This window comes from Vicugna pacos, chromosome 13 (genome assembly GCF_048564905.1).
Source record: "Vicugna pacos chromosome 13, VicPac4, whole genome shotgun sequence".
NCBI lineage: Eukaryota > Metazoa > Chordata > Mammalia > Artiodactyla > Camelidae > Vicugna > Vicugna pacos.
Window position 1 is genome coordinate 34,624,497 of NC_132999.1, and position 27,193 is coordinate 34,651,689.

Here is a 27,193-nt window from a genome sequence, read left to right on the forward strand (position 1 = left end):
GTAGATGTTGGAAAGCTGGGGTGTTGACTGACCACAGTTAAGGAGGACAGTTGTGTTTAGCTTGGTTATTCTCTTCCCTAACTTGTTCTCTGCATAATGCTAATATGAATTATTTTGACCCCTGGGCAAGGATATTATAGGAGGAATTCAATTGTATCATATGGGACTTAGAATGGATTGCCTTTCAAGTCTATTCTATCATATTATATTGTTATTCCATACCCTTAGGCATTGTTTTCCCTATAAATATATACCCTTGATCCATAAATAAGGACAATGTATATAATATGTTGATACCAACTAACTTATCCTGTACATAAGGGCATAGAAGTACTTTTCTGAGAATATTTAGAAGATAAAGAGACATTCATAAAGATAAGATAGAGGATTAAAAATTTGAGAGATAAAAAGAGTATTGATCCTACAGGACCTTATAATCCAAGGTAAAGATTTTGAATTTTATATTAAATACATCAGCCAACAATTGAAGGATTTTTAGATTGGAGAGTAATAAGATATGATTTTCACTTGAAAAAATAGCACTTTGGCTGCTCTGGAGAATAGATTGTAAAGGGACAGAAGTGGGGGCAGGAGACTGGTAAGGAGAAACTTACAGATTATGTGAGAGATGTGGTTGGGTTGACTGGAGTGGTATCTATGAAGATTTTTAAAGATCTGTTTTAGAAATAGTAACACAAGGTCTTGTGACTTTGATAAGAAAGTGAGGAATCAAATGATGTTTCTAGGTTGGTAGTGGTGCCATTTACTGAGATGTGGAAAACCTGGAGAGTGCAGCTAGAATACTTCTCAGCTGTATGTGTGTTACCAGGGAAATGTTTTTTGTTCTTTGTTTTAACATAACACTGCAATCAGCCATAGTCACTTCACTATATAAGAGCAGACTCAGTCTTTTTATTTCTTTTTAAGTTCTCTCACAATCTCCTTCCCTCAGAATTCTTCACACCCTTCTCCAGACTCAGTCTTTCTCTGAGCCTTTCAAGGATAGCACACCACATCTCAAGGCCCTTCCTTGGACAAGACCTTTCAGACCTAAGCTCTGAAGACTGAGGTAGCCGCTGGGAGTGACTCATGGAGAGTGGTAAAGGGATTTCTATATGTAGATAGATGGTTGGGATACTTTATTTAATTCATTCAACTAGTATTTATTTGGGCTTATTCTGCCAGACACTGATCTAGGAATGGCATTGAATCTCTTCTCAGTAAACTCATGAAATGAAGTTAATTGTGTGTCTGGACCTTCTGAATTTATTTGGAAAGGGTTTCAGAATTCAGTGCCATGGTCATTCTCTGCTTTTGTCGTTTAGAAAAGTGTTTTATAATTTAGGATCCCCAAACCAAATCGAGTGACATCATATCCAGATATGCTGCTTTGTTTGAATTGAGAATTGGCCTTAAACAAGCATTAGCTACTTCCCAGAGTACAGTGGCTGATAGAGGAAAGGTAATTCTGAACAAGTTGATAAAGTAAATCTAGACTTCACTCAGGATTAACCATCTGATTTTTCTCATTGCTCTCTCTTTAATTAAAGAGGTACATCCTTCTGACTCTCAAGATGGTCTAAAATCAAGGAAAATAAAAGGCTCTCCCTTTTCCCTTAAGGATGTAGATATCTATGTGTTCACCAGACCTCAAATTTGTTTTCTCTGCAGAAGAACCAGAACTGGCTGGGTCCTCTGTTCCCACTCCTTCCTTTGATAACTCCAAGTAGTCTTTGTGAATTTCTGTGAACTTAAGAGTAATTAGTTACCTATGTGACCTTCAGTCTTCAGAGGAGATTTCTGCCTTCACTTGGAGTGACTGTTGGCCTGGAAAACTGTCTTCCACATAGCAAATTGGGAACCTTTCCTCCCTTTCCACCCCTCTACTTACTGTTTTCCACTAGAAGACATCACTTGAGCTTACAGTTTGCCTCCTTTAACTTTTGCTTGACTTCCTCCTTACCCAGAGTCTAAGTAGTGTGTTGATATAGGCAGAAGAGACAGAAGAAATGATTGGTTCATTTGAGGACAGAGTCTCCTTTGATACAAATCACCTTAATTAGAAACTTAACCTCTTTTGGTTTCCATTTTCATTTTGTCCTTTGTCAAGCCCCTGCTCCTGAGACCTGATGGAGGGAGGCAAGGTGTGTTGTGTTCCTTAACAGAGTGCTTTGTTCACTCTGAGCCCAATCACTACGTGAATGTCAGAGGTTCCTGTCTCAGTCTGGAGAATGTGGGCTTGTAGTAGGTGTGGGGTAGCAAGCTGGAGGGAATAGTGCTTTTAAACATGGCCCTAGTAGCCATGTCACTGGTTAAGTTATGGATTTTGGAATAAGAAAGCAGACTGGATGGAGTAGTCAGGAGCCCTGGCCTCATCTTGAATCATGTCTGAGACCATTGATTGCTAGTAGAGCTTTATGGGGTCAAGAAAATAGTCTTATTGTTACCTTAGTTTATTCCTTTGGAAATATTTGTTTTACAGATTTATCATTTAATGTTTACTTTGTTTAAACAAATTTGATTTTGATTATGAAATGTTTGTTGTAAGAGTTAAAAATCTGTGGGAAAATCTTAATCATACTTTTTTGAATCTTGTGAGTAAACAGTCATTTTGATGTTTATAGTAGTTTACATGCATGGAAAAACACTCATATTACTTCAGGTACGTTAAACAAACATGTGCTTAAAGTGGTGAAGGGTTCATACTAAGTATCTGTGGCAAGTGTGAGGAAAGAGGAGGAGATACCTTTATGGCCTCTTCTACTTGGCTTTCAGCTGCTGATAAAAGAAATATCCTCTATAAAAAAGGAGATCTTAGTTATAATTATTAAGTCCATGTGATTCTGACCACTTTAAGGAGTCTGCTTATAGGCTGGTCGAAGGATCCTCAGAATTAAATATCACTGAGTGGCCAAAACACTCTGTTTTGTATTTCGCTTTGTATCCATTGCTACTGTATTATCTGCCATATAGTAGGCATTATTCAGTGTTTGTTTTGCATGGTATTTATCAGAAAATTCCTCTAAAAGCACATTTCTCTTTTTGATCTTTTTTTTAACATTTTTTATTGATTTATAATCATTTTACAATGTTGTGTCAAATTCCAGTGTTCAGCACAATTTTTCAGTCATTCATGGACATATACACACTCATTGTCACATTTTTTTCTCTGTGATTTATCATAACATTTTGTGTATATTTCCCTGTGCTATACAGTGTAATCTTGTTTATCTATTCTACAATTTTGAAATCCCAGTCTATCCCTTCCCACCCTCTACCCCCCTGGTAACCACAAGTCTGTATCTTTTTGATCTTAAATTACATTAATGACTGAATTGGGAGGGCTTCCAATAAAAGAGGGAACTTAAAACCTGCCTCCGTTTATTTAAATGTACTTAATCATTCATTTGTTAATTCAACAAGTTATTGTTCACTTCGCTGGATACTGGGCTTACAAAGTTGAGAAAGAACTGGTTCCTGCCATCACAGTTACAGTACAATGTGATAAGCAATAGTAGAAATACATACAGCGGGCTAAAGTGGCACAAAGTGTGGGATAGGGTATCAGGAAATGCTTTCCAAAATAAGAGATTCTAGCTGGGTTTAGAAGGGTGAATAAGAATTAGCAAAGCTATGAAGGGGAAGAAGAATATTCTGGACAGTAGATAAGCATATATGAAGGCAGAGAGAGTGAAATATTATTCTGAAATATATTTTGGGGCTTTCTCTTTGAATCTGTGCATTACTGCTGATTGACTGAGTCAGGCAGGCTCTGGTGGACTTCCTGGAGTGGAGGCTGAACCATGGCAAACTCGGGCCTTGCAGATGTGTGGCTGTACACTTTAGTGGCTGTGGAACCTCGAGCTGAGAACAGGAGGCTCCTTTGGAGCATGAGCCTCCCACAGGGCGCTCTTGGGATGCCTGTCCCGGAATTACCCAGGGCAGTAACAAAGCTTTCTTTTCTTCTTTAAACCAAGCCAGCAGGATGGGATGTCTGCTAGCCTTTGTGTTTGGAGCCAACCAACAAACATACAGTGGCCAACACAATGGCATTGTTGGGCTTCAGTGAAAAGTAGGTCGGGGACCAGGCCCTCCTCTGCAGAGGGCCCTTCTAAAGAACAGAGGTTTGACAAGCCACTGATTTGGCTATTTGGCATTGATGCCTGGTTTCTGATGGCACATAAGATTGCAGGATCTCTTCCCGTTCTCTCAACACCTCAATTTGGAATCTCTGAGTTGCCTTTGACTCTTTTTCCTTAGTTCTCATATCTGCCAATAAGTTGCTAAATCATTTAGATTCTATCTCTGCATATTCTAACTCTAGCCCACTTTTTTGTGCCTATAATAGCACTCTAAGTCAGGCATTTGGTCTCTGTCATCTGGACTGATGCAGAGCCCTCCAGACCTCCTTCTAGTTCCTCCTCTATCCTGCTACCACCATGAGCTTTCTAAAATGTAGTCTGGGTCATGTATTGGTTTCCTAGGGCTGCCATAATAAAGCACCACAATGTGGGTGGCTTATAATGACAGAAATTTATTCTCTCACAGTTCTGAAACCTGGAAGTCTGAAGTCAAAGCACTGGCAGAGTCATGATGCTGTCTGTGAAGGCTCTAAGGGAAGATCCTGCCTTACCTCCTCCTAGTCTCTCTTGGCATTCCGTAGCTTACAGATGCATAACTCAAATCTCTGCCTCCATCATTACATGACATTCTCCTTGTGTGTCTGTGCCTGCTCCCTTCCTTTCATAAAGATACCAATCATATTGGATTAAGTGTCCACGCTACTCCAATAGAACCTCATCTTTACTTGATTACATCTGCAAAAACCCTATTTCCAAATAAGGTTACATTTATAGGTACCAGGGGTTAGGACTTGAGCATATCTTTTTGGGAGACAAAATTTAACACGTTATATTATACCTTTACCTGTAAACCTTTAGTGGTCCCCATGATCTGCCAAATTAGCTATAGTTGTTTTATCTTGGTGTTCCAGAACTTCTACACTAATATTAAATATAAACAATAATGGCAGTAACAACTAATATACTGAGAACTTTCTTTGACATTGTTCCAAGCATTTTACATATCAGTTTGTTGAATCCTTGTAACTCTATGGGTTAGGTTCTATTATTATTCCCATGTTATAGATGATTTTATAGTGAATGTATGTAGAATGAAATAGAGTAACCAACCCAGGGTCACACAGCTAGTCAGAGGTGAGATTCAATCCTAGGCCGTCTGACTCTGCAGTAGGTGGGCTTTGCCACCATGCTATACTGCCCAGTTTAATTTTTCAGCTTCATCCCTTCTTCCCTACTTATACTTTTGCAAGCAAAAAGAAAGAAAGAAAGAATTCCTAATCTATGCACTTTATCTTTGTGATTCTTTGTGATCCTTTCTCACAGAATGTCTTTCTTACTCCCAACCCTAAATATGGGCTTCCAGGAAATGGAACTGAATCCTCAGTGGGTGATTAGCCAGTCCTATGTGGGGGAAAGGTATTCCAGGTGAAGGGACCAGCAATGTGTACAAGTGTGCAATTAAGCAGAGGTCAGACTCATAAATAGGAGTGAACGGCTTTGTATGCCATGCTAAGGATTGTGGATTTTATCCTAAGAGTAACAGGGCATCAGTGGACAATTTTAACAAGGGAGTAGGTTCAGGCTAGCATTTTAGAAGAATTATCTTGGCTGTGTTAAAGAAGATGGATTGGAATGAGGGCTAAGTCTGTTCAAGATGTAAGAAGGAGAAAAGAAGGCTAGTTAGAAAGCTAATGGAGTGACCCAGGGGAGGGATGCTGGTGATAAGACACCGATAGTGGGGAGAATGTGTTGTGTACTGTGAGCTAATAAGCACTGTGCTAGACATAATGTTGTATATCTTATCTCTTTTAATTATTCCCTGCCTTTGATTAAACATCAAATCATGTTGGTTTTACTTCTGAGATGGCTCCAGATATTAACCTCCCTTCCATTCCTGCCACTGTTACTTGTCACCTTGATGATTCCAGAAGCCTAACTGTTCTCCCAGCCTCAATTCCTGACCTTTCCCTACAGTTTCTACATTATTGTTAGAATGATATTTCTATGTAGCATACCTGATCATGTTATTGTCTTGTGTGAAAAAAATTGTTAATTGTATGTCATCTTTACTAGACTGTGAACTAATGGCAGGGACCGGCCCACTTATCCTTGTGTTTTCACATAGTGGATGTTCAGTGTTTGTGTAGGTGGGTGGATAGAGAGATGGATGGATCCTCCTCAGGACAACCCTGCTAATTAGATGGCAGCAAATGATTTCTGTTAGTTGAGTGGCAGCACATTTATCTGTCTTGGATAAGTGCCCTAGCTCCAGGTTAGTTGGGTAGATTTTTCAAAAAGAAATAATAATTCTTACAGTTGATATTTTCTTTAGAACCTCTCTGAATATGTCTTTGAACCACTGTCCATAAATAAGTTTGTTTGGTTACAGATATCAGTACAGTTCAAAGTTAAAAAAAAAAAAGGAGTAACCGTTTTGTCTTGTTCTTCTGACTGGTTATGATTGGGTAAGGTTGCGATTAGAATCAGCAAGAATTGAGAACAGGAGCCCTGGGTGTAGTGACTGTACCTCAGGGAGAAGTAAGTATTGCTTAGTGCTGTTCCAGAATATTCTTTGTATGGGCATGTTTCTGTGTCTGTCTGTGCCTGAGTGGTACCATCAGAACCTATAGGGGATGTATGGGAAGAAACCATTCTCTCAGCCTCGACAACTCCTAACTATCTCAGATGTTACTTTTTCTCTGAAACTTCCCAAACTCCTAAGTATCTACTTTCATACCCCAAGTATTTACCTCTGCTAAAGGGTTATTAGTATTATTTACTTACCAATGTCTTTGAACTTCTTTAAGGTGTAAGCATTTACTATGTGCCAGACACTCTTCTAATCACTGGGGGAATATAATACTCATGTAAATGGACAGGTTCTTACTCTCATATGGCAGGAAGAGGGGCAGTGTTTAATAACTGTTCGTAGAAATAACCTGAATTGATATTCCTGAGTGGAGAACTGAGTGTCCAAGTGTCCATTTATCTGTCCCTTTGGCGATTTTTTAAAGGGTGTGGTCATATGATTTCTTGCATACATAATATTGTTTAGTCACCAACACACTTTTGTTTATTGAGTGCCTTCTTGGAAAAGAGCCTTTAACGAACTCAAATATCAAACACAAATGAAATGGCAGAAACTCTGTTACAACATTTTACTGGACCATGAGGAGGAAAGGCAGGTTTTGGTACAGGTAAAGTTGGGAACAGTCAATGAAGGTATTGAACATTCACTACACCCAGGGCTCCTGTTCCCAGTTCTTACTGATTCTAATCATAACCTCACCTAGTCATATGAGTCAGAAGAACAAGACAAAATGGTTACCCTTTTTTCTTTCAACTTTGAATTGTCCGTGTACTGAGAGGTGTTGAAGTATTGAAGTAGTATCAAATTAATGCATTTGATTGGCTGATATTATAGTTTTCTGAACTTGAAAGTTTAAAAGAATGACAATAAAAATTGTAAAAACTTCTCTCTCTAGTAGGTATTTAAATGTGTTGCCAATGCCTTTGGGCTCCCAAGGGGGTGGTCTGGAAGAAAATTAAAGCAAAACAGCTGTTATCCCCAACCCAGAAAGCTGAATGTGCTAGAACAGTTGCTCTTGCCTCTGCTTCCCACAGAGGGATTTGTTCAGAGGACACACCAGCTGAGTCTGCATCGGGGGTTGCTTATAGGGAAGTGGACGTTCTGACAATGGGCACACAAAGTGTGTAGTAACTTAGAAATCTTCCTTGCTGGCAGATGTCAAACTTCCTTTCCTTGTACACCCGAAGGTCTTGAGACTTTGAGCGTTGTGGGCCCAAAGGCTTATCAGCCCCAGAGAAGTATTCACCAGAGGCAGGCAAGAAAAAAGGGTTGTAATAATAAACTCCATTTGGTTTCCCTCTGTGGTCTTGGTTTGTGCTTTTTCCGTCTTGCCTGGAAAAGCCAGAGCCTACTAACCAGTGGGATTCCTCCTCACCTTCGCTTACCTTTCTCCTTTGCTCTCCACCCTCTGGCTTGGTCTATGGATTTCTCAGGCCTCCAGAGACATGGATGAACAGAGTAAACATGTATTTCCCTGAGCCAGAATCAAGAGTCCTGGCTTAGCCCGGCCCAAAGAGAGTACACATACAGGCTTTTCACCTGGTCCTCAGTTGGGAAACCTGAGTGGCTCCTAAAGTCAGGCCTTCCATGTCACCCTGTCACCATGCCAAGGAAGTGAACCTCCACCTCTTCATATCTTTTCAACTCTCAGAGCTAAAGAAATTTGTCTGCGTGATTAGATGTCAGCTTCAGCGCCGCCATGTAGCTTGGGGTTTTCAAGTTCAGTTTCTTTTTAGCAAAAGGGCGCCTCAGATGCAAACCACGAACAGATTCAACTAGAGTGAAGAGATGAGAAGGCACTATGCTAACGCCGTCATTATGCCTCGTTTTGAGATTTCCAAAGATGGATTATCAAGCAAGATGAAGCAGATCAACAGGTTTCCCTTTTGAGAAGTTTGGTATATTTTTAGCCATTCTCTCTGCTTTGCCAAACCTGATTCGCTTCATCCAAGAATCTGAAGTGCTGCATTGTGCTGCCCCCAACTGGTTCTTTTTGGTGCTTATGTTACCACATCAGAAAATCTCAGATTATATGGCACTTATATTTTTTCTTAGCACTTTCATAAATTTGTATTCCGTTCTCACAGTAACATTGTGAGTTACACGGATCATGGATTATCGTGCCTACTTTATAGGTAGGAAAACTGAAGGATAGCCTTATTAGTTGATTGTCTAAAGTTAAATGGCTATTAAGAGGCAGAACTGGACTAAAATGTATATCTCTTGTCTTCTATCTCATTAGGTTCCATAGTCTTTTGTAAATTCAATATCACCCAAAATGAAAAAAAGGTATTAAGAGTTTTATTTTAGGCTTAGAGGAATTTGCCCTTTTTTCTCCCTTGGAAGAAGGAGGGAGATAATACATCATGTAAGGTTCAAATAAATTCATGAATTTATTAGCAAAAAGTTTTGAATTCCTGTTCTGCATGAGACTCTATGACTTAGATGCCATAGCCTGTAACTCTCCAGTGTAGTGTTGTGGGATAGCATGAACTCTGGACCCAGACTGCCTGAGTTTAAACTCTGCTGCTTGATAGTCGGGTAACCTTGAGAAAGTTGCTTAACCTCTGAATGCCTTTTGTAAAATGAGAATAATAGTACACTTACCTTAGGGTTATGTGACGATTAAATGAGATAATAATGCACAGAGTAAGCACCAAATAAAAAAAATCAGCTGCTGTTCTTATTATTATCATTCCTGTATAAATATGCTTATTTGCTCTTTTAAAAAAATGCAAAACAGACTTTCATGGATATGTAGGAATGACAAGCAGCCAAATTTCTTGAAAGAGTACTTCTTTACATAGTTTCCCGTTAGCCTTCTCTCCTGCTCACTGCTTGGTTCACTTTGATCTTACTCTGGTCTGTTAACCACTTTGCTGAAACTGCTCTGGCCGCGATTGCCAGTGACTTCTTAGCTGCAAATTCAGTAGATACTTTTCATGTTCATCTTACTTGATCTGCAGCATTTGATACTTTTGGTCATCCCCTCTTTGGAGTATTTTTTTTTTTTTTGCTTCTGTAGTGACATTCTTGCTTGGATCTTTTTCCTCTGCCTGCTCCTCTAAATGTTACAGTTCCTTGGAATCCTGTTAATTTCCCACCTTACACTTAACCTTTGGACAATTCCATACATTCGTTGGCATCAGTGACTACTTCAGCTCAGTGCTAGTTATTCCCTCCTAAATGTTAGTCTCTAGCCTGGACTTTGTTCCTAAACTTCAAACTGACTCTCTTTAAGACACCTCCACATGTCTTTGAACTCAGTGTGACCTAGTTGAACTCACTAGCTTTTAACATTGCCTCTTCTAAAAGCCCACTCCCCTCGCTAAATTCTGGATACTTAATAATGGCACTCAGGAACCAATAGCCTGTGATCAACCTAGGAGCTTTTCATTGCCCCCATTCCCCACATCCAGCCTGTCATCAGGTTTTTTCCCTCTACCATCTAAATCTTGAAACTTGCTCTATTTCAATGCCTCCACTATTGCCTTAAATCGGCATCCTTCTTTCACCAGGATTATTGCAATAATCTCCTTACCTAGTTTCCCTTCTCCATCTTCTCCACTCTAATCCATCTATTGTACTATTGCTAAAATAATCTTTTCTTTAAAAAGCAAATATGAACATGTTGCTCTGTTGCTTAGAAGGCTTCTGTTTTTCCCTATAGACAGGATAAAGTCTATGTATCTTAGCAAAGCATATCAGCCTCACCTGCCTCTCCTAGTCATGTACTCTGGCCATGTGGAGTAAATTATTTTCCTGAATAACATGCCCTCAGCCTATAACTTTGCATATGCCACTCCCTCTGTGTGGACTGTCTTTCTTTCCTGCTCCCCCAAGTCATCCTTTCGATTCCTTATTTCCTTGGTGCAGCCTTTTCTGACATGTGCAGTTTGAGTTAGGAACTTTATCTGGACTGCATAGTGCTGTCATACCTGTGCAAAGCTATATTTTAGCATTTACTGCATGATATTGTTTGTCTATAGCCCTGAATAGATTGTTCTCTCCCAAAGGAAGATATCTTTGTGTGCAGCACCTACCAGAGTGCCTGGATATGGAATAAGCCCTCAGTAACTTAAAAAAAAAATACACTCTCTATCTACTAGGTGTTTCCTTTCCAGTGGTTTCACCACCACCCTAAACATTCCTGACAAATGGTAGCTGGGTTTTCCTTCTGTTTTGCAGTATATCAACTCTGGAAACCTGGAACAGTTGCTAGACAGTAACCTGCATTTGCCCTGGACTGTGAGGGTGAAACTGGCTTATGACATAGCAGTGGGCCTCAGCTACCTTCACTTCAAAGGCATTTTCCATCGGGACCTCACATCTAAGGTACGAAGACATTACTTGCACAACTCTTTGAGACACTGTCTTCCATTACCCAGAAAGCTGTGTTAAGAAACTAGCCATTAATGAGCTTTGGAATGATGGAGATCTCATAGATTTAACATTTAATCACAGCGGATACAACTTAGTACTATGTATAGCTAGTCCTTAGAAAGCCAGTCTGAGCTCACAGCAGCTACCTTTCATTGTTGAGCCCAGCAACACATACATCTTGAGAACCCTCACTGGACTTCAGCTCCTGAATGTGTGTTGCAGGAGCAGACAGCGGGAGGACGCTTAAGAGATTCTTGCCCTAGCGGCATGATAGCAGTCAAGAGGATGTGGGAATTTGTCTCTTAGTGTTCTCTCCCATGGCCTCGAGCAGGAGTTCTGTGATTTTTAGTCACCTGAGTGTAGGTTTTGAGAGCCATAGTGTACTGACCCATTTTCTTTCTGTGTGATTGAGTTTCTGCCATCCTGCCAGTTCCTCTTTGGCATCAGCTGATCTCTGTAGTATTCTCTTGCTGTCCAAATTGCTGTGTGACCAGGTTAGAAAAGAGTTGCTTTTAGAGGAAGCTGGCCATACTACAAAGCAAACACCTCAGGGCCAAGTAGCACAGGATACCACGTGGAAAGGCTTATGTAAACAGTACTGTTTGGTCATTGATATGGGAACTATACATCATCGAATACAACTTCTGTCCAAGAGCTGATTTAAAGTCTTCTATATAGAAGTTTTGCACCTGCGTAAGAATAGCTGTCATTTCATTCTGCACCCTTAACACGTACACATGCACATACGTCATATACTTACTCCTACAGCCCTTCTGTCATGGGTGAGGGGTAAGGGAACCTCTTTTAAGAAGAAGTTTGCAAAGGGAACAAAAGCAGGCTGTGCTCCCAGACCCAATAAGACCTAGAGCAGTAAGTCCCTGGCTATCTCACATTAGAATGGTTCTGGTGTTCCAAACAGCAGTAACTGTCCTTGAGGGACCCTGGCCATTGGTTTGTAAACTACTATGTGGAAAATCACTTTGAGGAGGTGACTGTAGGGCCCCTGGGTGTGGCAGGGCCATCTGTAGTCAGCTGCACTGCTACCGACAGATCACTAAGACTGGCAGGTGGAATCTGGTGACCAGTCGAGTCCTAGCTGTGAGGAGTCTTTTATCTTCATTAGAATATGCAAGGAATGGACAGCTGGACAGCTAGGACCTGGAAGGTGGTATCTTATCCCTTTATCAGCCTTTTCTCCTTCCTTAGACTATTTTAGAAAGTCAAGACTAAGAAAACTGTACATGTTCCAGACAAATGGGTTTAGTTGTATCAAATTGTTGCTTTCTTCTCAGTTTCATTTCTTCTAAGGTGGAGTGAGGTCATGAACACAGGTATTCTCCCCACACCTACATGGGTGTCTCCTGTGTCTGGCACCTTGGATGAAGGAATATTTAAAAAAGATAATTTCTGACCAGAAGTAGTCTTGTTGGGAAAAAACTAAAGAACAGTCCAAGTGTTTTATAATTGAGTGTTAGCCATAGACTGTGGGTTTTCAGAGAAGAGAAGGAGCCATAGGCTAGGGTAGCTAGGGTTTCTGGAGGAAAGTTCTCTCCCTCTCCATCCTCAGTGAGTTCCTAAAACTCATCATATTTCATTCTGTGCCCCCAGAGCACTTTGTCCCATTGTGCTAGTGTCCAAGTGTGGTTCTGTCTGGGATTGTCATGTTGTATGTATTGTAAAAATGACTAAGCCTTTTGGACCTATAGGGTAAGACCACTAACCTTTGGTTTTTCTAATAGGGAGTGGGTGTTCCCATGTCCGTTGGCTTAAGATGAGAAATCAGGAATTTAAGAGAAAGAACTCTCTGGTAGCACTGGGCTGTGCTTTCTTGGGTCTGAACTTTAGGTGATGGTGAGAACAAATGACTTTGCAACCTGGAGACAGGCTGAGAAGTACACTATAGGGAATCTCAAGTTGAAGAAAAACAAGTTAATTTTATAAGCCACACTATCCAATTCAAGAGGTTGTCTTCTGTGCCCTTTTATTACCTCTGAGCTTTTGGTAAAGTTTTGTCCAAATGTTTCAGCCTTATTGTGTTGCAGGGATTAAGAAGAGGGTTGTATATCCACACTTAGGCCAGAGCAGCCCCACCCAGGAGACCTGTGTGGTGGTGACAGTCACCATAAGAATGAGAAGCCCAAAAAAAAAAAAAAAAAGAATGAGAAGCCCAAGGGAGAAAGAAGGCTAGCAGGATAGAGTAGGGCTTTGAAATTTTGAAATTATCTCCTCATTGTCACCCTTGGGTCTGAGTTTGATTTCTTTAAGGACAATAAAAGGCTTACTTATATTTTAGTATGTACACTTCATATGGTTTGATGGTTCTGTTGTGGCTGTGTCTCCCACCAACACATGAGTTTCCCCAGTGCTGCTCTTATTCACCTTTGTATTCCTAGCACCTAACTTAGAGCCTGTCAGAGTCAAGGCTTCCCAGCCCTTTCAGAGAATACGCTTGATGGCACAGAGGCCAGAACATCTACGTGGGAACTGAGATTTTGAGTCCCAGACCTGGTTTTGTCCCACGTCTTTGTCCCATGACTTCAGTACTCTTGGGACCTCAGTGTTCCCTGTCTATTGACCTCACAGGAGTGACCAGTCTGGGCTTCTCAGCCCAGAGCTAATAGGAGGGACTTGAAGTAGCGGGAGCATGTTCCAGGTGAGTAAGCCAGGAAAGGGAGGAACAGGTGCCTTTTTCCAAGTGAGCCTGAGCCTAAGGTAGAAGCAAAGAGGATCCCAAGTTTGCTGTCAGAGTGCCTCCTGAAAGCAGCATTGCCTTTGTAGGATTCACATCAGTGGTTACTGCAGTGCTGTCTTCAAGAGTGAAGTCTGTCAGATATAGCTGTTCAGTCTAATTTTGTAATTATGTCTAAGAAACAGCCTGATAATAGATTTATAATAGTAAATAATAGAATTTATAATTATCAGCGATGCTGATAATTTACTTAGAAGGAAGTGGTGGGTGGTGTGGCTTTAAAAACCTTCAGCTCTTGAGCTCCATCAAGAAGTGGCAACAGCCACACACAGGCTTTGACCAGCAGCTCTCAGAGTGGCTGGTGCAACTGAACATGAGGCTTGGCTCTTTAGGGGCAGCTAAGAGAGCAGTTTCTTTCTGCTTAATACCATTGTTGCCCAGGTTCAGGCAAGCACCGCTGATCTTTTTTGGTTTCCCCCAGGAGTGTGAATTATGAATTGTACCTCTCTTCTTGGTTGTTGGGTTTTTGCTTGTTTATTTGTTTGTTTGTTTTGGTTTTTTTACTCCCAAGATGCCACTCTGGTGATTCTATCAACTGAAGAGCCTGTCCTTCAATGGTCTTAGGGTGTATACCACACAACTAGGAACAGAAAATGACAATTTTCAGAGACTAAGAGAGCATGAATTAGAAACAAAGTTGAATGCTGGAGGGATGTAGAGAGTGTGTGTTAGGGCACCCTGTAATTATTTTTTATAATGAGCACCATCAACAGCCTCTGGGAACCATTTATATACTGAGCTATTAGAGGACGTAGAAGTGACTGGAACCCAATCTGCACCATCTGTGGGCCCTTAGTCAAGTTGGAGAGACAGATATGTGAGCAGATTATTTCACAAGAGCTATGGGAAAGATACAGGATCACATGGTGGGATGGAGGGCAAGGGATGGGACGCTTTACAGCAAACTAGATAATCTTCTAAGAGACTTGGATGAGAGCAGTCTCGGGCACATGGGAGGGCAGTTCAGTCTCTGACCTCCTTATGCTGTGAAAAAAAAACTCCTAACCTTTCTTGAGATGTAGAATCAGTACTTTCTTTCTGATCCTAACTGAGTTTATGGAGTGAATTTGTGGGGGGTGAGGGGAGAAGTGACGGCACATTGAAAGCCATTTTTTTTGTTGTTGTTGTCGTAGATATAGCTTTAGCTTAGAACTAATGCTAACAAATGGACGTGGCATGTCTCCGCTCAGGTGGTTTTATTCAGTGCCAGTCCTGACTGGGTAGCTGTTCTAGGAGACCTCAGGAACAGCTCGCAGGTGAATACTCTGGCCCAGTTCTGAAGGGTTTGTGTTGGCTTCCAGAAAGCATTCATGGCCACATTTTGAGTCTCTTGTCGGGTCAGTCCCTATTATGGAGAGTCAGATGTATGATTAGCAGTTGCCTTTGACACATGCTTCTGAAAGAAGCCCAGCTGCTTCAGTCATCCGTCCAAACTTTCATGTAACAAACTTTTGCCAGGTTCTTTCTGTGTATCTGTGCTCGGTTAGAGATACAGAGATGAATGGGATCTTTCCCTGCCCTTGAAGAGGCAAACATGTAAGTCTCTCTGCTCGTTTGGTGTATTATATAGGGGTGAGGACAAAGTGGAACCGCAGCCAGGCAGCAGCAGTGCCTGGGCTCCTCTTTGAACCTGAGCAGGTCACCCCTCACCTCAGAGAAGTCTGACTGGGCCTTTCTTATGTCTGCTGCTTACTCCAGGCATACTTTTGAATAAAGCATTCTTCATCCCCTAGTTAATGGACTTTGTATCCCACACAGCCTGAAAATTGGTCTGGCTTTTTCAGAACCAAACAGTGGTCTAAGCTTCATATTTTGTACTTTTTAGTCAAATAGTTTGTACTAGGGCCAAGACCAAGTTGAGTGAGAAATGCAAGCATTGCACCAGATGCCCTTGGATTAATCAACACTGGAGATAGGGGCTAGCGTCCCAGATGACGGGGTCTTATTGTATTGCCTGCACAAACACTGCTGCCTTCTTCATGGGCCCTGGCCCCTGCTGCTGTTGTAAGACTACATTGTTCCTGCCATGGCCTTGCTGTCTCCAGTGGAAAGCTTTCCAGCCAGTTCTTCTGGAGAGGCCAGAATCATTAGGTGGGAACCCTTTAGGGTCAGGAGGCCTAGGTCTTTACCACTGATAGTTGTAAGCTTCACTTTTCTCATCTTAAGTGTAAAAATCTCAGATCTGCCCACCTGACCATGTTGTTCTGAAGAATTACTTGGATTGCGTTTATGAGAAATGTTTTCTAATTCCTAGGGTACTACACAGACAGAAGTAAGCAATCTTCCTCTTACCTAAGGGGCTAGGAAATATTCTCTAGGCCACTTTCCTCTTAACGCATCCCTGCTTTGCTAAAGCTTATACTCTCTAGCTTACAAGTCTTAGAGCCATAGGAAGGGACTATAGAAACATACTTTTCATTATAAAACATCAAATGCTCAGGTTAGAAAGAAGAGAATGCATAGGATACTTTGAAAAGAGGATATTTAACCCAACCTGAGGGTATGGAGGTTTCTTAGAAGAGATGATGCCTAAGCTGAATCTCTAAAATCGAATTCTACTTAGTAAGGATTGTGTGTGTGGTGGGGGTAATATTCCAGACCAGACCAGACCAGACTAGACCATCAAAGCAAATTGCATAAAGGCATAGAGGCATAAACAATATGATATGCAAACTGTGAGGTTGGAGTGGTAAGGATAAGGATTGGAAAGAGAGGAATCTGATTATATGCTATCAAAGTTGGATTTAATCTTATAGATAGAAAATGAAGAACCATTGCTAGCTTTTTAAAAAAGTAACAGCTTTTTTTTTTTGAGATATTGCTCACATAAAATAAAATTCACCCTTTCAGGGTATGAAATTTCAGTGTTTTTTAGAATATTCAACCATCACCACTATCTAATTTCAGAACTTTCTATTATTCCAAAAAGAAAACCCCATACCCTCTTCCCCTTTCCCTTCAGCCTTTGGCAAACACTAATCTTTTCTCAGTTTCTGTGGATTTGCTTATTCTGGACATTTCATATAAATGGAATCATATAATATGTCATTGCCAGCTTTTAAGTAGGGGAGTAACAGATTTGCATTTTACAAAGATCATGCTGGCAGAAAGGAAGAAGGTGGATTATGGAGATCAGGCCTGGCCCCAGCCACAGAGACCAGTTGGAAGTATATTGCAATATTCAGGGGAAGACCTGAACTAGGGCAATACTGGTGGGGATAAAGAGGGAGGGACTGATTTAAAAAACATTTAGAAGCTAAAATTTTTTGGATTAAGAGTTAAAAAACTAAGATAAACCCTAAGTTTCAGGCTCAGCAAACTGGGTAGAAAATGACAGTGACAGCTGGTGCAAAAATACAGCTAGAGTTTTAGTTTTGGGGGAAGAAGATGAGTTCAGGTTTGCATGTGTGGAGTTCAATGTGTGTAATCCAGGAGGAGATGTCCAGAAATAGACTGGATGTGCAAATAGATTCGAAGCTTGAGGATAAAGGTCAGTACTGAGGATATGCATGTGGGAGTCATCAGCACAGAGGTGGTAATCAGAAAAGAAATGTGAAACAGCCACCACAATAGAGCACAAGCTACAGGCCCAAGATAGAACCCTGAGACTATCAGCCTCATGGGATTGGAAGAAGAGCCTGCACTGGAGTGTGCAGGGTAGCCCAAGGTACAGAAGGAAGTCCATACTGTCATGGAAGCCAGGAGAGGAGAAGCCAAAAGGAGCCAGAACAGCCTGTATCTAGCCTCTAATAGCTAGTCTGTTAGCTCCAGGACAGCTTAGTCTCTGCACACCCAGCACTAATATGATTCCTGAATCATATATAAAAATGCTGAAGGATGTCATCAGCAATGCCAATGGCAGAAAGTTCAAATAATAGAAAGACTAATTTTGTCTGTTGAGCTTATTAATGCCATGGAACTCATTGGGATCCTCAGTGAGAATACTTCCAGCAGAAGGCAGTGAGGAAGGAGTGGGAGATGAGGAATCAAAACCTAGCAAATGTTGCTAGCCAGACTTCACTAGCTTACACCCCACTAAGGGCAGGCTCAGCAATTTGTTGAAAATCCCCACAGGAGCTAATCTTGGTGAGGGTTCCTCTCCATTTTCCTTATCACCTCAGATACAGACTCCTAAAGTTGCCTCTCTTGGTTTTCAGTATACCGTGTTTGTCTTTGGCTCCAATGCCCAGCTATTGGCTTGTGGAAAAGCTTTGAGAGATGCAGTGGTCATACTCCAGACCGAAGGCAGACTGGGCTAGGTGGTGTTGCCCCATGTTGTGGGGCCCTGACCATCCCACTTCTAGCTACTTAGAGAGGCTGCTGTGAAACTACTTACTCCTGGATGGGTGGTTTGCAGTGAGTGAACAACACATTTCCAGGAATGTGAAGATGGGGCAGAAACTGAACAGCTTTGACAAGGGCAGTGCACTGTGGCCGTGTTTTGTTCCTTACCTGCTGCTTCCAAGTTGAATTTAACAGGGTTGTTTCTGAGGGCTGTAAACCAAATAGTAAATAGGACTTCAGACTGAGCTGTAGAGACAGGAGCCTGAATTGTAGGTGAAAGAAGAGGAGGAGGGGAGAAAAACAGGTAACAGAGCTGAGACACCACTGCTTCACAGGCCAATGTCCAAGAGCCCGGGCTTTGGCTGTCTAATAGGCAAGCAGGCCTAGGACCCATCTTCTCACAGTCTGGCCTAGATCCCTTCTCAGAGTCAAGAAGCTAGGGTCGGGGTAGGGGATTGCTGAGCCAGCAGGACTGATGGGAGGGCCAAAGCCAGGACAAGCACAAGGACAATCCTGCTCAGAAGCCAGAGACTGTTCATGTCTACCTGGAATCTAGGATAGAGGAGGATGTGATGAAATCACAGACTTCTTCCAGTTCAGGGAAAGAGAGGTAGTGTGATCACATCAAGGTCAGAGTAAGGGACTGATATGTACCTGATGTGGAGTAAGCAGGAGGTGACTTGGCAATGCCTTGGCAACTGGATGCCAAGGTGAGGAAGAGGGAGGGCTGGTTTGGGTCATACAGGGCCTTGTTGGCCCCAGAAATGCCCCTGTGAGCCAAGGATCCCTACTCTCTGCTGCCCCCGGAGGAAGAGGGGCAAAGTGAAGTGCTTCCTGAGCCAGAGTGAGCCAGGTGTAGAGCTACTGTGAATGCATCTATTTGGGGAGAGCTCGTTGCTGCTTTGTGTTTATTTTCGTCGTTTGGGTTCATTTTAAGACAAGCTTACCTGTCCAGCCCTGACCTCTTCGGCTCTCACCTTCATCTCTCTCAACTCCTTTAACTCCTCCTCTGTGCCACGTGCTCTTACAGCCTAGCAGAGAGGCCATCAGCTCCTCAGAAGCAAGTTTGGGTTTGGGCCTTCCTTCCTCACAGTATTCAATTCATGGGGGAGGTTCAGGACAAGCTCACTGAACAAAGCTACTGTCTCCAGAAATTTCATCACATCACTATATTGTAAGCTCCAAGAGGACAAGGGTTTCTGTTCATTAAGGTCTTTCTGGCACTTAGAACCATGCCTAGCACATAGAAAGCAAAGATAAATATTTGTGTTTGGAGCATATGAATCCTAGGGCAGCCACGCAAGCTCCAGGCCTAATTCATCTCACATGGCAATCAGAGCCCCTGAGTCTGATCAGGAGTCAGCTTAAGAGTGTGGTTTCACCAAGGAGCAGAGGACAAGGTGCCCTATGGCAAGGAGGGGTGGTGGTAAATTCTATGGCTCGTTGGTCCCCACTTCTGAGCCACATTGTCTTCTTCTTTGGGAACCCTAGAACTGCCTGATAAAGAGGGATGAGAATGGTTACTCTGCTGTGGTAGCTGACTTTGGCCTGGCTGAGAAGATCCCTGATGTCAGGTGGGTAGCCCTGATGGGTGCTGGGGCCACACAAGGGACTGAGGCAAAGAGAAAACTCCAGCTTCCTCTTCAGAGGCCAAGACTTGGTCACAGCCCAACCTCAACTCCCTAAATTCAGTCAGTTCTAGTGTGTGCCCATCCTTGGGGGAGAGGAATTCCCAGTGGTCAGATATCCCATCTGACCCACCAGTGGCAAGCTCATTTTCCATATAATCTCACCCCACAGCATGGGGAGTGAGAAGTTGGCTGTGGTGGGCTCACCCTTCTGGATGGCGCCTGAGGTTCTCCGAGATGAGCCCTACAATGAGAAGGTAAGTCTGAGGACCCCAAGGCCTGGTTCTCTCTGCTAATCCATTCTTAGCAGGAAGTATCCTGGATCACCCTTCATGTTTGGGGTGAGGATCTACATTCTTCCTGCCAAAAACAAGGCTAGTACCTGGCAGCTGCCCAGTGAATGAATTGAGTGGAATATGGATGGTAGGACCTAGACCTAGGCTAGTGGACTTGAGGGGCAGAAACTCCACCTCACACCCCATTGAGTGGGAAACTGAGATCTCACTACCCACCAGGCGGATGTGTTCTCTTATGGTATCATCCTCTGTGAGATCATCGCTCGCATCCAGGCTGATCCAGACTATCTTCCTCGAACAGAGGTAAGCCTCAGGCATGGGGATTAGTGCCACTGGGATGGGGCTGCTTTTGAGGCCATGGAATTGTTTTGTTTTGGGGGTAGAGCTGCTGGAATTTAGTCTGTATGTTTACTTCTTTGAGGGCAGTTCCCCACCTCCTCTTCTGAGCAGGCCAGGATGGGCAGAGGGATTAATGATCTGTCTACCCATGTCCCCTCCTCCCCCCCTTCCATACCCATCTACAGAACTTCGGGCTGGACTATGACGCTTTCCAGCACATGGTGGGAGACTGTCCCCCCGACTTTCTGCAGCTCACCTTCAACTGCTGTAATGTGAGTGTCTTTTTCCTCCTGGCTTTGGTTGGGGCTGGCTGAATCCTTTTCACCTGGTTAGGACTGTAGGAAGAGGCTGCTAATTAGCCTCACGGGATCTCTTTTTCACTGATGAATGACAGTGCCCACATTCCCTCCTCTGGGCCTGCCAGACTTTGGTCTAGAAGTCTGGCCCAAGGAAAGGAAAACTGCTTTGTATTGTCCAGTCCTCAGCTTGTAGTGTAGACCTACCACCCTTTACGTTGGATATTGATGGAGCTCTGGTCACGTTTTAGTTGGACTGTGGGTCCAGCTGGTCCAAGGCCCATGAGAAAGGCTCTTGTTAGTTTTCATTCTATATAGCTCTGGGGCTGGACCTACCTGTTATGCCCAAGGGGTAGCTGGGCCTTATCCCGGTGCTTCAGAAACATGTTAGCAGCACTCAAGAAATAGAACCACCAACGTGAACATACACTTTGGAGGGTTCTGTACTCAACAAGGTGAGAAGACATACAGAAAGGCTACCGAGATGGGGGAGGGTATTAGACAATAGCTGGGAATCACTCTTATGGTCTGGGGCCTTCAGAAAAGACCTTAGATGCATACCTGAATCTTAAAAGATGCCAGAAACAGACTCAAATGCCATCCTTGGCATGGAGAATAGGAGTGCAGGGCTGATGGCTGGTGTGGATGTCTACAGATGGACCCCAAACTGCGCCCATCCTTTGTGGAGATTGGGAAGACCTTGGAGAAAATTTTGAGCCGCCTACAGGAGGAAGAGCTGGAGAGGGACAGGAAGCTGCAGCCCGCAGCCAAGGGTAAGAGATTAGACCAGAGTGTCCAGCCTGACCCCAACGGGAGGATATTAGGATGGGGGGCCTTCCCTTCTAGGGCTGTGATTGCCAGATCCCATGTCCAGAAGAAAGGCAGAGGAGCACGGGATGATGGAAAAAGTCCTGGAGCTGTGAGCTGGCAATACTGCCTCCCTTCTGAGTCTGTTTTCTCATTGGTGAAATGGGGACATTACCAACTTTGCTTTCCCAGGTGGTAACACTTTGTAGTATGAAGTGCTGCTTCTGTTTGTTATGACTGGTGAGACTAACCCTGATCTGACTCATTATCCTTTAGGACTCTTGGAGAAAGGACCTGGGGTGAAGCGACTAAGCTTATGGGATGACAAGATCCCTCCCAAGTCCCCACGACCAAGACGTACTATCTGGCTGTCTCGAAGCCAGTCAGATATCTTCTCCAGTAAGCCCCCACGTACAGTGAACGTCTTGGACCCCTACTACCAGCCACAACGAGGTGGTGCTGCCCGCGCCCCCAAAATTAACCCTTTCAGTGCTCGCCAGGACCTCAAAGGTGGCAAGATCAAGTTCTTTGACCTTCCCAGCAAGTCTGTCATCTCCTTGGTATTTGACCTGGATGCACCAGGGCCTGGAACTATGCCCATGGCTGACTGGCAGGAGCCCCTGGCCCCACTTGCTCGCCGGTGGCGTTCTTTGCCTAGTTCACCAGAGTTCTTGCATCAAGAGGCTTGTCCCTTTGTGGGTCGAGAAGAATCACTATCTGATGGGCCCCTACCACGCCTCAGTAGTCACAAGTACAGAGTAAGAGAGATCCCACCATTCCGAGCATCTGCCATACCAGCTGCTCCAGCTCATGAGGCCATGGACTGCTCCAGTCCCCAGGAAGAAAACGGTTTTGGGCCCAGGCCCCAGGGGGCCAGTCCATGCCTTGCGGGTGCCCCTGAGGAGATGGAGATAGAAGAAGGCAGGCCAAGAGACTTGGCTCCAATCCCCTTCTCTGTCTCAGGCATAGGCCTGAAAACCCAGGGAGAGCAGGATGTGTGAGGGGAGTTTATCCCCACCTCATCTTGGGGAAGGACCTTTGGCTGAAGCCACAGGGTCCCTTTGGTGCAGTCTTGACTCTTCCCTGGAGCCCACAGAGCAGGTAGGCTCATCCAAGCCAGGCTCAACTTTGGGGCTCCCAGCGCCCAATGGCTGTGTATGAAAGGTGCAGCAGCAGTGAGAGGCCTTTCTGGTTAGGGTCAACAGCTGATACCAAGCCTCTGAAATCCAGCAAGGAACCCTGGCCCCCACCATATCCCTCAGTGCACTTCCCCAGACAGGACCAGAGGACTCCTAGTTCTAGTGTGAGCTGGCAGGCAGCTATTACCCTAGGTTCTTCACCTACCCAAGTCTGTCTCTTGCCCTTTCCTGGGGCGTATAAGCTAATGGTTGGAACCTGGAGCTGACCAGGAGACCATAAAGGCCGTGACTGTTTCTCAGACCTGAAGACTGGGGTGCTTCTTGCCAGAATGTCTAAGACACTTGAATAATTGCTGTTTGCACTTACTGCACGGTCAGACCACATCACTACATTTCTATGCAAGGGGAGGGCAAGGCAGAGTGGTGGTCATGGCTCTCAGCTAACCTATTCAAAGATCTTTTCCAGTTGATTAATCTATTTTCATATTTATGAAGGAGTCTTAATGTTCTGCCCTATAAGACTTTCAACCTTGTGGTTGGGAGTAGGGTTGGTTTTGTAGGCCCTAGGGCCTGCTCTATGTGTTGTCAATATGTGATACACCCAATTGGTTAAATGGTTTATACATGGACTGGTTTCTTCCCTTTCTGCTACTGCCAGAGCGATGGGAACAGTCTGTCCTTATAGAGCCGCAATAAGAAATAACCAAAGATGAAGCTGGTCACATATTTTCATATCTTGTTTCTGTTGATTTTTTTGTAAAACTTTCCCAGGACACTTTGAGATTTAAAAATAAAGTTGGTGTTACAGGTGCTGGTCAGCCGCCTTCTTGATTGTACCCTCGTTCCTCAGCCTCTGGGGTAAAGGCAGAGGTCCAGGAGAGATGCAGCAGGATCTCTGCCAAGACCTCTCCCCAACCCACCACCACTCTAGTAGTTGGGAGTAGGACCCTCACAGGCTAGATGGATCCAGACCCCTCTGTTCCACCCTTAGCTTCTCTTCCTGGGCCCTGAGTGCTAGTAGAAGTCGAGTCAACTGCTGCCCCAAGCCAGCTTCATCTTCTGGTTGTGGGCTTTGGAAGAACGGGAGAACTGGCTCTTAGCCACAGTGAGGGGTACAGCTTTGCCACTCAGGTATACCTTGTTGTGGCATTCAGGTAGCCACGGTCCAGAGCTACAGGGCTGGAGTCCTTGGCTCACTCCCACGTAGGCCATCACATAACCTGTCATAAAGGCATCAAAACCAGCCCGATGCAATCCATCCCCAGGCATTGGGGTAGGACTGGCTTGACTCTCTGGTGCTTCTGAGGTGGGCATGTCAGCTGTTTCAGGCTTTGTTTCTTTAGGCTCTGTCTCCAAGTCATTTTTGTGACCTGGCTCAGGGCCAGGCTGGTTCCCAGTCTCATCCTCAGCTACCTCCTGCTCAGTTACCTCAGGTTTGAGGCCATCCCCACAGACCTGCTTGGTGGGAGGACCATCCTCAGCTTCCCCAGAGGTCTGTTTCCCATGCAGGCCCAATGAAGCCCTCCGCCGTTTTTCCCTACGTCGTCGCCGTCGCCTCTTGTCCTCCACCACAGCCTCATCAGTGTCTATGATAAGGTCAATATCATGGGACCGAGGACACTGTGGTCCCAGGGGGCACCAGCCATAGGCCTAGAGGTAGGAAAAAGCTTAGAGACAGGTTCCAGGCATCAAACCTCCCTCCCCTAGGAAATGGCCTGCTGCTCTCACCGAGAAGTTGTCACAGATGCTGGTGGAGTGGGGACGGTAGGTTGCAGGGGGCATGCAGCAGCGGTAGTCAATATGGGTCCTCATGCTGGGAGGATAGCTGCAGAACTCCAGGGTAAGGTGTGGGTTGCCAGCTGCCCGCTGCTTCCCATTTTCCCGCTCACTGCAACAGCACAAGAAAGTATTGATCCACTAGCATATAATTTCTATGAGAGCAGGATAAAAATTTTCTGTTTTGTTTACTGCTGAATCCTCAGCGCCTAAAACTGTGCCTGGCACGTGGCAGGCACTCAATAAGTACCTTAAGTGAATGAGATAGGCTTATAGCAGGTCCCACCCTGTTCCCTCAACCAGTCCCTCACCATTTCCGGAAGGCATATTCTAGGTAGGAGGCCACAAAGCGGGCATGAAACTCAGCAGCATATTTGGTGTCATAAATGCCAGCAGGGAACATTTCACACAGGTCAGCAGTGAAGGTTCCCAAGCTCTCAGGCAGGTGTGCATAGAAGTTCTGGTACAGGAACACCAAGTCTATAAGACCATTGTGCAGTACCAGGGGCCGGCGGGCCCGAATTAGCTCCAGGAACAGCGTCCTCACTGACTGGCTCTGGCTCTCATCACCCTGGGTAGAAAGAAAGGAGTCATGGGGAAGAACAGAATCCTCTAGGGAGCCTCTTTTGCAGAACACTTATCCCAGGCTCCCTCACCTGCCACCTCCCTTGCCACCTAATCCAATGCCATTCACCAGTGTATCAATCTTGTTTCCCCAGCTCTGTTATGAGTGATTCCCCATACTCCCTATGAAGCAGATCCTCCCCGTGCACCCAGCCTAGAATAGTAAGAAATGAAGTCACACAAAGGGCAATCTCAAGGCTGGAGGCCTACCTTGTCATTGCCCTTGTGGTAGGGGATACCCTGGGAGTACTGCCGATTGAAGTTGAAGCCATGCTGTACCAGGAACTGCACAGACTTTGGTTCTATGACATACTCTTCCATGCACAGCAGGGTCAGATTGAACACCTGGGCCAGGTATGAGTGGTCACCCTGGGAGAGAAAGAAGTTCTCCTAAATCAAGCTTTGGGAGAAAAAAACCTCACAGCTGATGTTCCCTAGGATTTCAACCCACCTGCCCCAGCCACAGACCTGGGATGGAGGTGATCAGCCCATACCTTGTCTGGCTGCTGCTTGAAGCAAGCGAGGCCCAGGGAGAGGACAGAACGGGTCCTGGCAGCATGACACACGGCCTTGTAACGTTCCTCGATGCACCTTGGGGTTGGGTTTGGGGGTGGCTGTGGCTGGGAGTTAGCCTCATAAAGGACCCAAACCACCCAGGACTGTGACCTCCACTCCAGGGCTGAGGTCTGCCCCTCCTGCCAAGGCTAGTACTAAAGAGAACAAGGCTTATACTTACTGATTCAGCAAACTCTTCCTGTCCCCAAGCCCACTCAGTTCCTATGTGTCAGTAAAGGGAGAGCTGTGTTAGGTCCGTAGCACCCACCAGCCCTTTCACAACCACCTGCTCTCCCCATTCTCCAACTCTCACCGTGTCCACAGCCACAAAGCTAGCCGTCTTTATGGCCAGCAGGAGAGATGGCCACATCTCCTTGAAGTTGTCACTTTGCACATCCACCACGGGAACGTGGACCACTAGCTCCTCCCCAGATTTTGTGCTTTGGCTGACACCACCTGGGGGTAAAGGAGGGTGAAGGTGTTAATGCTCAGGCAAAGGCCCAAAGGAACAGACACCAAGCTAGGCCATGGCTGGGGGCAGGGGCAGTTTCCCTTAAGGCAAGATAAGGCAGTTTTCCCCTCAAGCCTTTGTATGACATATGCTCTATACACAGGCCTTGGAGTAAACAGTGCCCTGAATTTGGGGAGAGAAAGCCTGAGTCTTCCAGTGGCTCATGTGAGACTGGGAAAACTTCCCACCTCAGCATCAAAACCTGTAAAAGAGAACGACTGGCTAGATGATATGTGAGCCTTTTCCCACATCCTGCAGGAAATACTTTGCAAAACTTGAGGACTTCATTTCGTTTAATATCCCACAAGGCTCTATACTACCGATCCCATGGTGCCTCACAGTCACCAACGGCAGTAGTCAGTATGCCCTGGAGCCTGATAAGTAACGTCCCAATCCGTCCCACTTCTGTGGACCACAACTCCCATCCCGCCCCACTTAACAGAGCCATGAGCTCCAGACTACATCTCCCGACACGCCCCCACCTGCCCTGACTATGCTCCCAAACACTCCAGGCTTTTGTAGCCCAAGCCGCGGTGCACACCGGGACTTGTAGTTTCCTCATGGCTGGTTCAGCGGGAAGGAGCTAGTCCTCTGAATCTTGAGGTCGGTTTCTTAGAACGATAAGCCCGAGGCCCTCCCGTCCCCCAGAGCGCGCAGGCTTTTAAAGCGGTCCCGGAGAAGCCACTCACCGTCAGAGACGGCTGGAGCTGAGGCTGCGCCATCGTCACCGTCGGCGGCCATGACACCGCGGGTCCCTCGCCTGTAGATTCAGTGGGTACGCGGGACTTCCGCTTCGTCTCCTGGCTCGGCTCCAGCAGTCGGGATGGGGCGGGGCCTCACCCCCAGAGTCGCCCACGGGTCGGACTTCCGTTCAGTCCTCCCGGTTCTGGCGCGGAGGAGCCAGCCTGTCGCGCGCTGGAAGCCTATTGGGTGGCGCGGCCCAGCTCGCCTCCCGGATTGGCCGGAGCCACGCCTCCTGGAGTGCGTTCGCGAGCAGTGCGCGGGAGACAACGCAGGAGGTAATCCCTTTCCCGTGGACGACTCGGCGGGAACGCGGGCCTTCGCGGCATCCATCTTTATCCACTGGGCTTCGGGGTGGCGGGGTTTCGGAGTGGCGGGGTGGGGGTCCCCAAA

The 27,193-nt window shown here is 45.0% G+C and overlaps 3 protein-coding genes across 16 annotated transcripts in view; 2 read left to right on the forward strand and 1 right to left on the reverse strand.

Moving 5' to 3' along the window:
* Positions 1-23,404, forward strand: part of TESK2 (testis associated actin remodelling kinase 2) — a 105,396-nt gene extending 81,992 nt beyond the window's left edge. For 2 of the 3 annotated variants that reach the window (XM_072974541.1, XM_006200414.3), the window contains 7 exons: positions 10,861-11,007; positions 19,580-19,662; positions 19,889-19,973; positions 20,232-20,315; positions 20,537-20,623; positions 21,303-21,420; positions 21,731-23,404. In XM_072974541.1, coding sequence (XP_072830642.1) covers positions 10,861-11,007; positions 19,580-19,662; positions 19,889-19,973; positions 20,232-20,315; positions 20,537-20,623; positions 21,303-21,420; positions 21,731-22,455 — 1,329 coding nt within the window. In that variant the 3' untranslated portion in view covers positions 22,456-23,404. The remainder of the gene's footprint in view (positions 1-10,860; positions 11,008-19,579; positions 19,663-19,888; positions 19,974-20,231; positions 20,316-20,536; positions 20,624-21,302; positions 21,421-21,730) is intronic. The other variant, XM_031684189.2, reaches the window with a different exon arrangement.
* TOE1 (target of EGR1, exonuclease) lies at positions 23,313-26,926 on the reverse strand. 3 transcript variants are annotated; one of them, XM_031684201.2, is made up of 8 exons: positions 26,749-26,926; positions 25,862-26,004; positions 25,730-25,770; positions 25,488-25,542; positions 25,204-25,362; positions 24,681-24,940; positions 24,322-24,481; positions 23,313-24,243 (listed from the first exon to the last, which is right to left on the reverse strand). In XM_031684201.2, exons 1-8 carry the CDS (start codon positions 26,798-26,800, stop codon positions 23,623-23,625), a joined length of 1,491 nt encoding a protein of 496 aa, XP_031540061.1. In that variant the 5' UTR covers positions 26,801-26,926; the 3' UTR covers positions 23,313-23,622. The 3 variants fall into 3 exon arrangements, with proteins under 3 accessions (XP_031540061.1, XP_006200480.1, XP_072830651.1); XM_006200418.3 differs by having other exon boundaries at positions 25,488-25,584; positions 26,749-26,923; XM_072974550.1 differs by lacking the exon at positions 26,749-26,926 and adding an exon at positions 26,601-26,698 and having other exon boundaries at positions 25,488-25,584.
* MUTYH (mutY DNA glycosylase) overlaps positions 26,862-27,193 on the forward strand; it is a 47,754-nt gene continuing 47,422 nt past the window's right edge. For all 10 annotated transcript variants that reach the window (XR_012079143.1, XR_012079142.1, XR_012079144.1 and 7 more), the window contains exon 1: positions 26,862-27,078. The gene's annotated coding sequence lies outside the window, so the exon portion shown is untranslated. The remainder of the gene's footprint in view (positions 27,079-27,193) is intronic.